The sequence below is a fragment of the Taudactylus pleione genome, unplaced genomic scaffold (assembly GCF_031769625.1).
Source record: "Taudactylus pleione unplaced genomic scaffold, aTauple2 ptg000290l, whole genome shotgun sequence".
Lineage (NCBI taxonomy): Eukaryota > Metazoa > Chordata > Amphibia > Anura > Myobatrachidae > Taudactylus > Taudactylus pleione.
This window is the reverse complement of record NW_028284692.1, coordinates 1,958,103-1,974,140: the sequence shown is the minus strand read 5'-3', so window position 1 is coordinate 1,974,140 and position 16,038 is coordinate 1,958,103. Positions and strand designations below refer to the sequence as shown.

General features: G+C 43.6%; 1 protein-coding gene across 1 annotated transcript in view; it reads right to left on the bottom strand.

Annotated features, from left to right (window-relative positions):
- The window catches only part of UNC13D (unc-13 homolog D), a 104,770-nt gene extending 97,086 nt beyond the window's left edge, over positions 1-7,684 (bottom strand). Inside the window, exon 1 of the mRNA XM_088482534.1 lies at positions 7,394-7,684. Coding sequence (XP_088338660.1) covers positions 7,394-7,459 — 66 coding nt within the window. The 5' untranslated portion in view covers positions 7,460-7,684. The remainder of the gene's footprint in view (positions 1-7,393) is intronic.
- Positions 7,685-16,038: the final 8,354 nt, after the last annotated feature.

Sequence of the window (16,038 nt, the reverse complement as noted above, 5' to 3'; positions counted from 1 at the left end):
TGACTCAACCACCTAACTCTACGAGCCCCTGAAAAAAGCAAGGTACTACGGAGCAGAGGCAGACATTCCTGCACAAACAACAAACAAATGCTCTATAATCCAAACATTACAAGAGTAAAATTTAAAACCTAGAATAGGAGCGGTGGGAAATAGAAATAAATGCTCAATAATGCCAAGAAATTTGACAGTATTAAAAGAAGTGACCTCTTGTATTATTATTCTGACGCATATGTCTTTTGACAAGTCTGTTCACATTTGACTATGCTACTGGTTTTATTATTTACGATATCTTCTTTTGTAGTGATCTAAAATGTATGTTTTGTTTTTGAATTATGTACGCTTCTGTATTCCTTTCTCTCCCCCCCATGTTTTCTTATTCTAATTATTATATTTTTTTTCCTATTCTCAAATTTTAATTGTTTATATATATATATATATATATATATATAATTATATATATTATATATATATATATATATATATATATATATATTTTCACTAATTTGTTGTATGTTAATTGTAAAATCTTAATAAAAATGTGATATTAAAAAAAAAAAGCGACAAAACAGAAAAAAAAAACACAAAAGGGGAAATTAATGGTGTTTAGTGTCTAGCGGTAGGGAAAAAAAAAATCACATGTTGAGGGAATATCAAATAATCTTTAAAGACAAAATGAAATCTGAAGGTCGCAGGTAAGAAAGACAAGGGAAACTAAACAAAGACACAAAACCAAGACAGAGACACTATAACAAACAACAAATGGCAACCATTAACTAGAATACTCGGGGCAAATGTAGCGCTTATAACTAGCCGACTTCCATCGGTCAAGTGCCACAATATAGGATGAAGAACAGACGCCACAGACGTATCTTCCCTGATCCGAAATGAATGGGTCCCAAAGTCATGAGAAAAGAACCCAGTTGATGATAAACAATGCCTAAAATCCAGGTCAAATTTTTGTTTTGTTAATAGTGTACTATCCTAGTGAAACCTGGACAAATCTTCCGCTATGCCGTTCTCAACACCCGAGACACGGCAAGCTTTGAGAACAATGTTGCACTGCAAGCAATGCAACATTATCTGTGCTAGAAAGCGCACAACACACTGATGTAGTCCGCTGGCAGTTAATAGGTTGTCACATCTAAGTATGATGCTCAACTACAATGACAGGAAAGAGCTCCAAAAGAAGGAGATTGTTCGTAAAGCCCTTGGAGATCAAATCAGCAGGCCAAGGGGCCACGCACCAGGATCCATCAAGATAACAACCAAAACATGTCGATCCTGCTGTGTCCATGAATAGTTGCATCTCCGTGTTGGGGACTGTCGGGGCAATCCAGATAAGAATGCCATTAAAGGTAAAAATGAAGCCCAGTCAACCAGGTCTCTTCATTTTAGCCAACAGGCGATTGGAGTAATGAAGCCGAACAACCCCTGCCTTTGCTCTCCAAAGCTTGCAGCAGAAGACTCGACCATTTAGGAATAACACGGCAGGCAAAGTGAAGCAAACCTAAGAGAGACTGCACTCTCCGTAAAGTACCCTTTTTTGCCAACAAAGCAGCTCCTATGGCATTCTGAAGCTTACCAACCTTATACAAAGGCAATCTGCAACATCTTTTATGGTATCAATTTCAATACCAAAATAAGACAACCACGAAGTGGAATCCTCCATCTATATATTAGCTACAGGAACTCCAAATGAATAAAACAGACCTGATAGAAAAACACATATTGGGAATCAGCAGGGTCCACGCAAAGGAAGTCATCAAGATATTCCGACCTTCGGCCTCAACACACCAATGCAGAAAGGTGCTAAATCATTCAAAATAGATACAGGATACTGAACATGCCATAGGCAAGCACTTTTCTATGTAATATTCATCATCCATGTAAATCCCCATAAAACTAAAAGCATCAGGATGTAAAGGAAGTAAACTAAAAGCCAATTCATTATCCACCTTACCCACCAGGGCTCCCGGGATGTGATCTCTAACCATCTGTAGTCTAACCATCAGCAGAGCAACCATCTTTGTCAGTTGACTGTTACATTACAGAGCAAATGGGAGACCGGATGGTACCATTAACAGGGCCTGTTCTAGCATTTGATTTGTGGAGCTCAGGATGGAAGTATCCTTTAGTGCCCTAAGTTCAAGGGGCATGGCCCTTGGGGGCCACGCCAAAAAATATATAAAGAAAATACTTAATTTCTTACCTTGTGAAGGCAGGTGGATCATTCATCCTTGCTGCTGCTGCTGCTGCTCCAAGTCTGTCCTCTTCTCACCACAGCCACTCCCAGAATGCCATGAGTGACAACGTAATTCACCGTGACATCATCATGCTCAGCACAGGCATTCTGGGATACTGGAATTCCCAGTGGGAGAGTGAGGGGGAACAACGAACAGTCGCGGACCACACAGTTTGAAAATGTGGCACCACCGCAGTTTATAATTATGATGGCGCCGTCAGATTAGATGGTGCTGAGGTTGTGACTGTGGCCGTACCTTCAGGTTGCAGCGCCCCGGGGCAATAGCCCTGCCTGCCCACCCCTGTAGTCTGTCAGAACATGCCTGGTGACTTCTTAGGGACAACAGCAATTTGGGAAAATACCAAGGGCCTGATTCATTACGGATCACTATTGCGATTGCAACTGCGATTATGCACGCAGTTCTGCTGCGAAAATATGCTAATGTTTGCAACTGCTCACCCGGCATAGAGATGCCCACTACCACTTTCGCACATCCATTAGACCTCGCAATCCTGCGTATACATCAGTAACATTAAGTAACATCGGCCCCTCACGCAGAATTAAAGCAAGTCTGACCTGTCTCAGATATTGCAACTCTCGTCACACGCAGCGAGTACTCAAGCTGCGAAAGTCGTCACAGTGGCTAATTTATTCACACCCATGCAAGAGCGTTCAAATGGACAGGCACACCTGCGTTTCTCCAACCACTCCCCTGTCACCACTCCCAAACACTGACGTCCCATCGCTCACTCTGCGATGGCTTTGTATTTGCATACATGATCACAGGGCCTGATTCAGAGCCGGACGCTATTTGCGCTCGCTCAGAAAAAGGGGCCGGATATTTAAATAGAGCGCTCGCTCTTTGCGGTCTGTTGACGCCTCTATGTCTGAACGAGCGAACGAAACATGCGCTCGCTATTTTTTGAAAACGCCCCCTGGCCGCTCGCATCATACGTCATCTCCGCTATTTATTAGATTAATCGAGTACATCGAAAGGCGTATGAACTGCTCACAGTGCTTGTGGTAGCATTTTCCTACCGCAATCATGCGAACCGTTCAGGCTAAGAAACAACCAAGTGACGTGATCGATGACGCTGCTTTGTTAATTATGCACACCCTCAAAAAACGCCCGTATTGACCGTTTGGCACGCCTGCATTCGGATCTCCACTCCCCGTTTTCAAGCACCTTCCCCTGTTACCACCCACAAACGCCTCATTCTGTCACTCAAATTAGCAGGCATTCGCTATTTTGCGAGCACACAATTTCCGACCGCAATGACTGGTTCGCGCATGCGTATTACAACCCATGCGCATACGCAGTTGTGCGAACATCGCTCGGAGTGAACGAGCGGCCACTTATGAGTGGCTCTGAATCAGGCCCACAGTTCGATCGCAATACTGGCCGGCGCACGCACACTATGATGCATGCGCAGTACGCACCATCGGCTGATCTGCGCAAGCTGTTGCAGTTTCGATCCATAATGAATCGGGACCCAAATCTGCAATAGGGGGGGGGGGTGTGAAGCAAGCGATCTAATCGAACCTCAGGCAACACTTTATCCTGAACCACTAAAGGGAACTCCTGAGCCGATGTCAAGTTTCTGGGACAACCTGACGGAACAGGGCCTGAAAACCACAACTAAAACCTTGAATCAAAAATTTGGCGCAATCCCGGTCTGGATGCCATTGCAACAATTTTTCCATGAATGGGCGAAAACTTCTTACTTAGAAAGCCCAGAACCAGAGGAGGGCCCGGAAGCAAAGGACATGTCATGGAGTAGCGCCAAAGAGACGAAAACAACGAGAAACAGGATGTCTGGAACACATTTAAACAGAGTTGTCGAAACATCTCTGTCCATTAAGACATTTGCCCTTAACTGGAGCAGAACCAACAGGACGGGAAATGCTCACCGGACGATGCAAAGCCAGATTATACTATGTACACTGAAGTGCCAAAAGTCATGGGATAGGGCAGGGCGCTGCAGAGCAACAAAAATCACTGGGAAAATGGCGGTGAACATTCTCCCGGTGACTCGCACATGCGCAGTACTGCTGTCCCCGGGAAAATAGTGCAGACAGAATCTACAGCACCGTGGCACCGCCAGAGAGAGGAAGGTGCCCGCATGGAGTCTGCACATGGGCCACTTCCGCTCTTAAAATGCCTCCGTGACCACACCATTCGTTGAAACTCTCCAGAATACTCCATGAATCAATTCTGGACAACTTGAAACCGATGACACAGTGCATTACCCTGCTGGAATATATCAACGTTGTGGGGGTACATGAAGTCCATGAAGGACTGCAAATGGTCATCAAGCAATGCAATGTAGCTATAAACGGTCAATTATATGTTCAAATGAACCAGCAGACCCAACCCATGCCACGTGAACACACACCACACCATTATGGAACCACCACGCTGCCTTGTTAACAACTGGGGTCTGTGCCGCACCTGAATCCTACCATCAGCCCGAAACAACTGGAACCATGACTCATTGGACCATGCCACATGTTGCCAGTCCTCCAGGGTCCAATTAGCAATGTCACAAGCCCAGGTGAGGCGCTGTATCCGGTGATTTGACATTTCACATGGAAGCTAAAGAACGCTGCACTGACCTGCTGGATATGTGTCTGGTACCTCCTGCATTGAATGTGGATGTGATTTGAGCCAGTCGCTTGTCTGTTACCACGGACAATTCTAGTCACAGCCGCTGGTCACAATCACCTGTGGTCAGCCACTGTACTGACCACTGTAGGTGGTAATGCCTTCTGTGAGGTGTTCCCGGTACACATGTGACATTGTAGATTGAGGAATGTTGAATGTCCACACAACTTCAGAATTGGAATGTTCCATGGTCGGGCACCGACTATCATGCTCCGGTCAAACTCCTATAATTCACGTCGCTTTGCCAAGAGCAGCCTACCCAGTGTCCAAACTGACTTACAAGATATCAGATTACAACTGATGCTGGTTTGGGCATTTCCAAGGCATCACATGACAGCAACGCCACCTACCATTACCTTTACATACTGCTATTCCATGACTTTTGGCACGTCAGTGTAGTATGCTGAGGCCAGGTGAACTCAAGCCACATTTCCACGTCCTTACATTCGAAATCCATGATCTTACAGACGTCTTGCTTACAATGAAATTATTTGTTGTAAGACTTCCACGTGGCTTATATCATGTGTCCCCAAACCTTAAATATGCCAACTGTAACCCCGCCCCTTAAAGCTAACTAATATGACCAGGCATACACTGCCTTCTGTTCTTTTTAGAATTTATGTATATAGCACCAATCAAATGTACAGAGCATGGGCACCCTCCCTCTCCCCCCGCATGTGTCGAGTAAATTCTGGCACTGTGCCAGAGTCAGCTGCGTATGCATTGGTCTCCGGGAACATGGCGCCTATCACAAACCGGCACACCAATATAGCCCTATGTGATATTGTAGCCAAGACACCAGTGGTGTGAAGCAGCAATGCGAACACCGTACACAGGGAATATATATCATGAACAGGACAAAATGGAGCATTCTTTGTTGGATGCTGGCTAGCTGAGGTAATGTGCCATGTGTAGTGTTTCAAATTACAAAGTAAGGTTTTGGGTGGATATTACACATTTATGGGGTGAGCTACTTAGTGATTGGCAATAGATCTTTCTTTTATATTTGCAAAATAACTTGATTTTTCCATGTGCTTCTAGGTGGTGGTGATGTGGTATTGCCCTACATTTTCAGTAGTACAAATTTTCACCCCTCAGCGCAATAACAGGCAGCAAATACCAAAGTAATTGTAACAGTAATATTTACAAAAGTGACACGACACAGCCCTAGTCCCCTTGCTTAGAACTTATTTATGAGGCTCCCTTGAGCAATAATTTAGAAGAATAACAAAAATACTTTAATAAAATAAAGTTATAGCAGGCAGAACAGTTTTATTTTTTCTTGCATGTGCATTACAGTCTTGCACTGCAAACCCACAAATGGTCCTTCCAAACATGTACATGGGGGTATATTTACTAAAGTGAGAGTTTTTAGAAGTGGAAATGTTGCCCATAGCAAACAATCAGATTCTAGCTATTATCTTCTAGAAGGTGCTAGTAGAATGTTAAGTAGAATCTGATTGGCTTCTATGGGCAACATCTCCATTTTTAAAAGCTCTAACTTTAGTAAATATACCCCATGGTGTTAGTAGCTTTGCACACACATGGGGGCCGATGCAACATTAAACGCCTGTAATTGCTCCTGCATTGCTTGCATGGATATAGATACATATACTGTAGTTGCCTGTATGCTGCACCTGGACCGCCCTTATCTGTATACTTTGTATCTTACAGGTCACCTTCATCAGTGCACAGTTTCACCAGCCCTGTCCTGCATGCAAAAGATACTTTGAAAACGCATTTATTTTTCTGCAGAGCACGAAATGACGTCAACACTGAGCATTGCTTACGTGTGATGCCCTGTTAAACTCCTTCAGTGTCATGGGAAGATGTGACTAAATTGCACACAACGCTGCATTGCTAGTACTTGCATACAGTTAGTGACTTAGCTACGCAGCATGCAGGGTGAAACACACAAGATAAACTTCCCAAATAGGCAGACATCAGCCACATAATGGTCGTCAAACAGATGCATTAAAAAAATTATGTGTTCTGCACCCTCTGCTGAAATTTTTGCAAACTATAAATGACTGTACAAAGAGGAAGAATTTAGACACCTTAAAAAATAATAATAAACAAACCACCACACCCCCAAAAAAAATAATACATAAAAAAAAAACAATGGTGAGAGAAAGAGGAAGGATGAGATAGAACACTAGCGTAGCACGAAATAGAAATATTGCCATTTTATTTTAAAAGTCAGTGTTTATTATTGGTCACTGACTATATTATTTTTATTATTCGTTTTTGTTTGTGTGTCACATTTCCCATCCCACTGTCCTTTGCAGCTCAAGTAAATTCCAATGACTATGTACAGTGTGCGGGTGTAGAAGGCTATGACATAAAACGTCTGATGTGCCTCTCTGAAGCTGAGCGATATGAGGTGTGCCATCAAAAATGATAATTATAGAGACAAAGGGGAAATACTAGTAAGAGACAGGTTGGAAAACAAAATGTGAAGAAAAATGTGATTGGACATTTCATACCTCTGAGTCTTTATTCCCAGGTGGCGAGCCATCACTTGCATCATTTTCTTTGTCTAGGGTGTCCATAATGAATCCGCAGTTGTTCTACCAACGCTGCACAGGGCAGAATCTTCCTGGCAACTCAAAAAGGCTGCCCAACTGCAACCAGCTACTGTATCTGTCACTGTCAGCTCTTACTCATAATAATCAACTTTACTTTCTGTTCTCACAGATCCATTACTCACCACTGCTCAGGTGTCCAAACACTGCTAAAATTCTAAATAATTCTTAGTCAATATAAAGATGTTTAAAGTATCCTAATATAGCCTAACTACTGGCATCCTTCTGCAGCTTCTCATAGTCTTACAGTTTCACAGAGGAAACCACAACCTTATCTGCTGTGAGGAAGTGATGCAGTGTGTACATGACATAGCATGACCAACATCAAGATGGAGGGGGAAAGAGGAATGTCCCCAGTACTAGTGGTTTAACCCATGGTGGTTAACCTATAGGAAAAGATCATGAAAGAGAAACCAAAGTGGATATCTTAAGCGGCTCATACACAATGCGATTTTTTTGCACGATGTGGCCGATTTCGATCAATCGTGCACATCGTGTGCTGATACTGTATGGTTACGATGCCGATGCGCGTCCCTGCCGTCGTATAGTTGAATCGTAGATCTTACGGCAAAACCGTAAGATTGCGATCTATTGTGTACAATGTGATACATATTAGCATCCGTATCGTATGATCGTAACAATCAATCGTACACCATTTGCACACATTGCACGGAGAATTTCAAGGGAAGAATCTCAACGGAAATTGTACAACACATTGTGACGTGTCAATATCGCACCGTGTATGGCCGGCATTATTCTAGTATCTTAAGAATCATAAACACAATAAAAAATCAGTTTTAAAAGGAGAGATGGTTGAAGATCAAAGTCTGTCAAGATTTTCACGAGAGAGGCAGTACATTAAAAATAAATATTCAAATCAGAGATTCCCAAGGAATTTGGAGATCACATAAGAGCTTTGCAGTGGCTTCTTGTTCATTAGTAGGGAGGTGCAAATATTGTGGCAAAATTTCCACGAGAGTTGAGTATTGTGGCAGAAGAGGACGTTTCAGTCTGCAAAATTCTTATGAATTGACGAATTCTGCCTTCGTATTGCCAATACGTGGAACATGTGTGTGTGATCACTTGCACTTGCAGTTGATGATGGTCAATTTAGTTAATGCTGCAATCAGGGCCGCCATCAGAGGGGGACTGTCGGGCCTGGAGTCCCGGGCCCGGACAGAGAGGGGGGCCCGCACCTAGCTCCTACCCAGAGGCCGGCCCGGGGGCCAAGGAGACATCTGCCTCTCTGGACGGTACAATTTTGTTACTGGTAGGGCCCCCGTCCGGCTCCGCGGCCACTGCTGTGCTAGGGGACAAGGTGAGGTGCCGGGGGGCCACGATGGATTCACACATACTGTATAAGAGAAAGGGTAGAGGAGGTCTTAGGGAAAAAAAATCAAATACATATATATTACATATATAGTTTAAGGAGTGTGTGGGGGAAGGCACACATGCAATAAATATATGTGATGGGGTGGGGCCTGGAAAACAAAATCATAAAAACTATATGAGAAAGAGAAGGTAGGCTGGCTGGGGAGACAGAAGAGGTGCTGGCTGGAAAGACAGAAGGGGGCTGGAGAGACACTGCAGGGCTGGAGAGACACTGCAGGGCTGGAGTTGCAGGGACATGGGGAGGGGGACCTGTCTATTTTGTTAGTCACGGGCCCCACAATTTCTGATGGCAGCCCTGGCCGCAATTTACTAGTGAAATGTCACCAATACAGCTGAGTGATGGTCAGTTCCACAGTGATACTGACTGCCTGTGAAATGGCTGAACTTACCACTTTGTCAGCCAGTAAGCATGCATATGCTCGGGATTCTAAATGTACTTTCATACAAAACAAAATTGTAAAATTTTTTTAGGAAATATGTAGAAAACATACAAATCAATAAATGATTATCTTTATTTACTTACTTTATATTCCTACAGGCTATCGTCGGTGGTACCCCTTAAGTAGATCAGGAGTAAACTTAAAGTACCAGTTTTCAGCAGAGAAAAGGGTTACCTCCTGTTAATAAAGAGACCCATGTGTGGGCAGGGCAGCGTCCTGTGCACAGCATACTGAAATCTATATATTTTACTACGTTACAGCTGAAATTCATACAAGTTGACCTTGATGTGGTGTAACCGAGAATAATTCCTGTATATTCATTGTTGCACACTGACTAGGGCCTAACACATCTATAAACTGTGATAACCGCTGGGTCATTGCTCCTTCGTTTTTCTTTCTTCCTGGGTCATTGATCTGTCATATTTCACTATACTGAGAATTACCATGAAAAGCTCATAGAGTTCTAGACCTCCATTAGGCCCATGGGGCTCAGTGTTCAAAGATACAAAAAGCTTTGACTCAAGAGGTCTATTGGACCACAGATGAAATGCACTGAGCCCATGGGTCTCAGGGGCCTATTCATGATGTTAATTGTTGGGGTCCGAACGGACCCTGATAATTAACATTCTAACTCGCCACGGCTGCCGAAGCAATTCATCATTGCTTTGGCGCGGTGACAGCTGATACCAAATCAGCTGTCCCTGTGAGCGGCTTCACTGCTCCTCTTTGGTGCAGTCAATCTTTTCACTGCTCCTGTTGGAGCAGTGATGGGACTGCGCATGCGCACAATAGTCCCGACATCCAGCGGAATGAACTTGACAGGAGCGGAGGGATCCCAAAGAATCCCTCCTTGCAACCTGGACCTCCTTCCCATAGGGAAGGAACGGGTTGCGAGCCCAGAGCAGGAGCATCGCCATCTGAAGATGGTGAATGCTCCCGCAACCCAGCTCCAAAAATATTATATTTACGGAGCTTGATGAATTCTGTCCCCATACTAGAGTATGGGGACAGCGGGCCATTCCGCAAAAAGAAGGTAAGTAGGAGATATCTGTGATATCTCCTGTTTTACCTTCTCGATGAATGGCCCCATAACTTAATTTGCAAGTGAAAGTGTCCATTTTCACCTGCTTTTGTAAAATTTAAGTGATGATGAAATGGCCCCTTAATGAAGGTCTAGAACAGAATGAGCCTAAATCCTCAATCTCATTATTACTGTTTTGAAATGAATTGTGCGATATTGGACAGTTATTGTTCACCAGTTCAGTACTGTCTTCCAATCTATCTATTATTTGTTCTAAAAAATATTTTCATATTATATAACTATGCTGAAACAGAAAGAGAATGCGACAAAAATGTAAAACAAAAGAAGGCTGTAAAGAGAAGTTAACATTTAACCAACAATACTTTAAAGGTATACAACTGCTATACTGGTACTCTGAGCTGTCACAGCAGAATCCATCCAGCCGTTGAATCATTTCTAATTGGCACAGGATGCACACGCCTACTTTCTGGCCTTTCCATACGCCTCTGCAAACTAGATTTGCACCTATGTTTGCAGACAGAGAGGAAAATCTGATGGCGTGCACTATGCAAAAGTGTAAATGTCAATTTTATTTTTTTCCCCTAACAGTACTTTATTTAGCTTAATTTCTGCCTTAAATAATGATATGAAACAAGTGGACTTTGTTACAAGTGACATTTGTTTGCCACATTGATTAAATGTACCTAGAAGGATGTTTTTACACTGAAATGCAATTTGTACCCCATTTTACAAGTATAAGATGAGACCCATCTCCGTAACTCTGACCTGGTGCAAAATGGAAGTGTTTTTGCGGAGTGGAGACATTTGCACAGCTTTCGGCAAAGCAAAGAACATTTCTAAGAATGTGGCCTCTCCACCTCCTTATCAAATTGTAATAATACTCATCCACACACCACTGATCTGTTTGATGAGAACACCCTTATCCAACTGCTGCTAACTTTTCCATCTCAGCAAATGGTCACAAATGATCCATGTACTTTAGAAAAACAAGAACTGCAAATCGAGGGGCACAACCCCAAAGAGAATTTTGCTCTGTGTTGTATCAGTTTTGTGTATGACCTCCTATGTGCAAACAAACACAGTGTCCTATTGCAGGAAGAAGAGACAATTCTATCTCTATCCTCCCAGGTAGGGCAAAAAGACTTCATAGGTCTGGTTTGCCCCTTTTACAGAGTTTGAGTGTGAGAATCCAATATTATATACAGAGGGCCAGAACTCATAACATCCTGGCAGCCATAATGATAGCGTATGCGTCTCTGTGCCATCCAATTCACTAGGACCTATAGATCAGCACCAGAGTGGCAGGGATAAAACAGTAGACATTCCTAATTTGTCCCCTCAGCCCTGGCAAAACTCTGTCTGACCCAGCAAGGAGATCAAGAAAACACCCAACACATCAACAATGTACATCAACTTCTCTCCTAGCCTTGTGGTGAAGCATAAACTGGAATCATATCAACCAACTTTGAATAACCATTAACAAACTCTCTTAGAACACAAGTTGGGTAACAAAGGTAGGACTCCTTAGTGAGTCATATATAATTGGGGAAGGGTACTTCACATTCCTTTTCTAACCCCCTATGTGGAAGTTCATAAAGCTTATGAGCAATGGAGGAAATAGCAATGTTAAAAAAAAATAGACAGGAAGTGGGTTCTATAGCAAGAGTATAGGAACATAATTATGGGGGTTATGTAATAGGTTCGCCAAAAACACACCGGTTGTCTTAAACTCGGAACCTATTACATAATCCTCTATATGTTACTTATGTAACACAAGAGGAGGCACTGTTTTGCTTAAAAAAGATAAGCCATATAAAGCAATTTCCCTAAATGATAACCACACACATATGCATATGATGAATCTGTACTGTGACTCTGTGCAAACACCATCCGGATGCATGCATGGTGCAACTCAGATGCATGCGCAGATGAAAAATATTGCACAAAAAAAAAACACTTTGAACCCTCAGAAAAAACACACATATGGACCCTTAGAAAAAAGCAAACATATTGGCCTCAATAGGAAAAACTGAAACACAAAGACCAGCAGCAGAAAAAAGAAAAAACAACATCAACATTTTACCCCCTGACAAGAAACAAAAACACATTGGCCCCCACAGGAAAAAAATACTTAAGCTGAAAAAGGGTTTAGGCAACAACTCCCCTGTGCCCTAAAAAGAATTACAAACAGTGCTAAGTTATTAATGTTACCTTGCCTTTGTCCCCATAACTTATGGTGGATAGTGTATTTCCCTGGTTTGGGAAGATAGGGTTGAGAGTGTATGTTTCTGGGGCCAGGGAAGTAATGTATGTCCCTGGGTCCAGGGGGGTGTTTATGGCCCTGGGGGTATGGTGCATACTGTATGTCCCTGGGTTCGGGGTGGGGATTGTATGTTGCTGGGGCCAGGGGGGTAGTATATGTGACTGGGGCGAAGGGTATGGTATGTTCTGGAGGATGGGGGTGGTGGTTAGGGTGGTTACTGTGGTTCACCCAGTGGCGGAACTTGAAAGTGATGGGCCCAGGTGCAAAAATATACTTTGGGCCCTTCTCCTCCGCCCCACAGGGAAAGGAAGTGGGTGACTAGTGTGGCAGGAGGAGGCAGTGGGTGCCAGGGAAATGCAGTGGGTGACTGGGGAGGTAGTGGGTGACAGGCTGCGAGATGCACTAAAACTTAGTGTAAAACTTACCTTATAGGCTAGTCCCCAAGGGCCCCGGTGCACCGCAACTGCAGCACGGCAACTGCCGCACTGCAGGTTATTCCGCCCCTGCTATCACGCCCCCCCACCACTAGAGCCAGTGCCTGGAGCACAAGCTCCATTTAATGACTCGGCCAACGCTACACCGCTGCTCCTAGCTAACAGTACCCAGAAGTGTCTGCTAGCCAAAGCAGATGACAGCTTCCCATTTTGCGTTCCACAGTGAAACTCAAATCCTGTAAGCGCAGTAGCCGGCAGGCATTATGAGCCAGCCCGACAGGCAGTATGAGCTGGCCTTGCAGAGGGGAGATTGGGACCGGTCCAACAGAAACTTTCCCGTTTCCCGGTGGCCCAATCCTCCCCTGACTATACACACATACCAACCGGTGGCTCGTAGTGTCTGGCCTAACATCACAACTGGGCGGCATTTAAATTTGCCTAGCCATTTGTAATGGTAGGCAGAAAGAAGATGTAGGATCTGAGAAACGCGTTGCTAGGCATTTTACATTGGAGCATTCCACTCATTAATTTCTTCATTTTTATTTTATCACTGTTTTATTTGATTTCGAAATTTTTGTACTTTTAACATTTTTTAATTTTTGCTTCAAAAATAGTATTGTATATTTGCGCATGCGCGAGACCTGGATAGCGACGGGCAATCCGTCGCTCCAGGTTTCGCACCAAAGGGGGCGTGCTGTCGATGTTGAGTGACAGCACGCCCCACTTGGTGGGCGGGCCGGGGGGGGTGGCTGCCCAGAAGGAGGCGTTCCCAAGAGAACGCCTACCATTTGGGGCCGGCCCCACTGACATCACAAGTGATGTCAGTGGAGAGATTCTGGCTCTGTTAGAGCTGAAATCTCTCTGGGGCTTGCGGCAACGATACCACGAGGGTCTCGTCGCAAGCCCGATGTTTGCGATGGTCTTGACCATCGCTACCATCATCATGGCCGCTCGCTATAGCTGTGGGTAGTCACCCACAGCTATGTGAGAGGCCAGGAGGCCGTTCTTAAAAAAAAAAAAAAAGACCGGCCCTGAGCGAGCGCTCTGTCAGAGCGACCGGCTCTGAATTAGGCCCATAGAACACACAGCAGCCTCAGCATGAGAAGGAAAACATTATCTTTATTGGTTAAGGAGCTTATCAAAATTGAAGATATATGAGATAAAGTTGTGATTGTGAGGGGAGATTGTTTTTTTTTCTACACACAGAAAACGGACTTCCTGTCAGTAATCACAATAAAGGACGCTGAAGCCTCGAACAATAGTTTGTACTGAACTGTACGAGTACATTAAATGCAAACACTATGTGAAATAGTTCAGTTCAAGTACTAAACTGGGTACACACCAGGCGAAAACGGATGACCAGCCATCTCGTCGACCAAGTGGCCAATTTGGTAAGTTATACACCAGTGGTTCCCAAACTTTTTTGAATCATGGCACCCTAGTGTATCAGCATTAGTTTCACGGCACCCCTAAGCCAAAAGCTTGTTATTGAGAAATTCAGAATTTTTTTAGTAAACTAGTAAAAGTGAAGTAAATTGTACTTACCAGTCATCCTTAGGTCAGTTATGTGGTGGGGGACAGGTTTGCACTTCTGTTTGTCCAAATATTTACATTACATTGAACATAAAGAATTTGATTTGGTACTGGACCACCATAGTGAGGCACCCCTTTAAGTGTCCCGAGGCACCCCAGGGTGCCACGGCACACGGTTTGGGAACCACTGCTATACACAATTACCAATAGGTCGCTTGAAATGCCTGGCCAGATATCACAACTGCAGCCAGTGTACGGGCAGTGGGTGGGTCGCACGTACACACATGCAGATGCACTAATATATCTGCATGATATATCGGCATCGGCTGTACTACAGGCATGACCTGATATGTCTGTGGATAACGTCATCACAGACATATCAGGTGTACACAACCAATGATAGATCTAGTAGTGTGCACCCAGAATTAGCTATGAAATAGATGAGAAAGTGATGTTTTGTGCAAAAATAAGATTATTAATTTAATGTTGACACCTTTAACCATACATTCCACACCTGTCCACCAAGAAAAGAGATATGAAAAGAGGTGGCAGAGATTTGATGATACCATTCACATCATTAAGTGGAATGGATGGGTCATTGTGTATGTTGCAATTAATTTCATCATAATGTCTCTGCCCACTCAGTGATGGGATTTACACAACATTCTACACCCACCTTGCAGAAAAACTACCAGCTCTTCCAGAGGTATGGGGGGGTCTTCCCCCTAATTTAGGACACTACCAAAGTGCCCAAGTAATGCAACGTCTTTAATAGCCAATTATAGTATAGGTATTGCAAGATTTTGTAAACCATTTTTCCCTCTATCAACAAAATTATAGTACAGTATATATCATGATACCTGGTTCCACCTAATTCCAGGTATAGTAGAAAAAATAACATACCTGCACCACACATCAAGAAGCGGTCCTCTGTTTTTATCCAGTTATCAGTCAAAGATTTTCCTTTATACACTTCAGCAGCAGATGCAATGATTTTGTTCTTATCTTTACCAGTCACAGTAAAATATTCCATCTTCTAGGATTATTGCAGAACATTGTCCAAGTGAATGTACCTAAAGTAAATGATGATATGTTATAGAAGCAAGGAAGGTTATATATGTTTTTATATATGGCATATGGGGATAATGCATATCCAAAAAGAGGCAGAAATTTGTTAGGAGAGAGCGCCCTCTGTTGTCTCTATGTATAGCACTAGGGCCCTGGGCCGCCGGAGGTGTGACCACTGAGCTTGTGCGCTACTGCGCATATACGGCATGTCCGTGTGTTTTCATCTCTGTCCTCAATATTAGAAGGACATGATACAGCTATGCTCAATAAAGACGGCATTACAGAGGCCCAAGCCCCATATAGAGCCACCAACGCTATATGTATATGCATGTATCATACTTGCCTACTTTTTTTTTAATCTCCTCTTCAAGAGA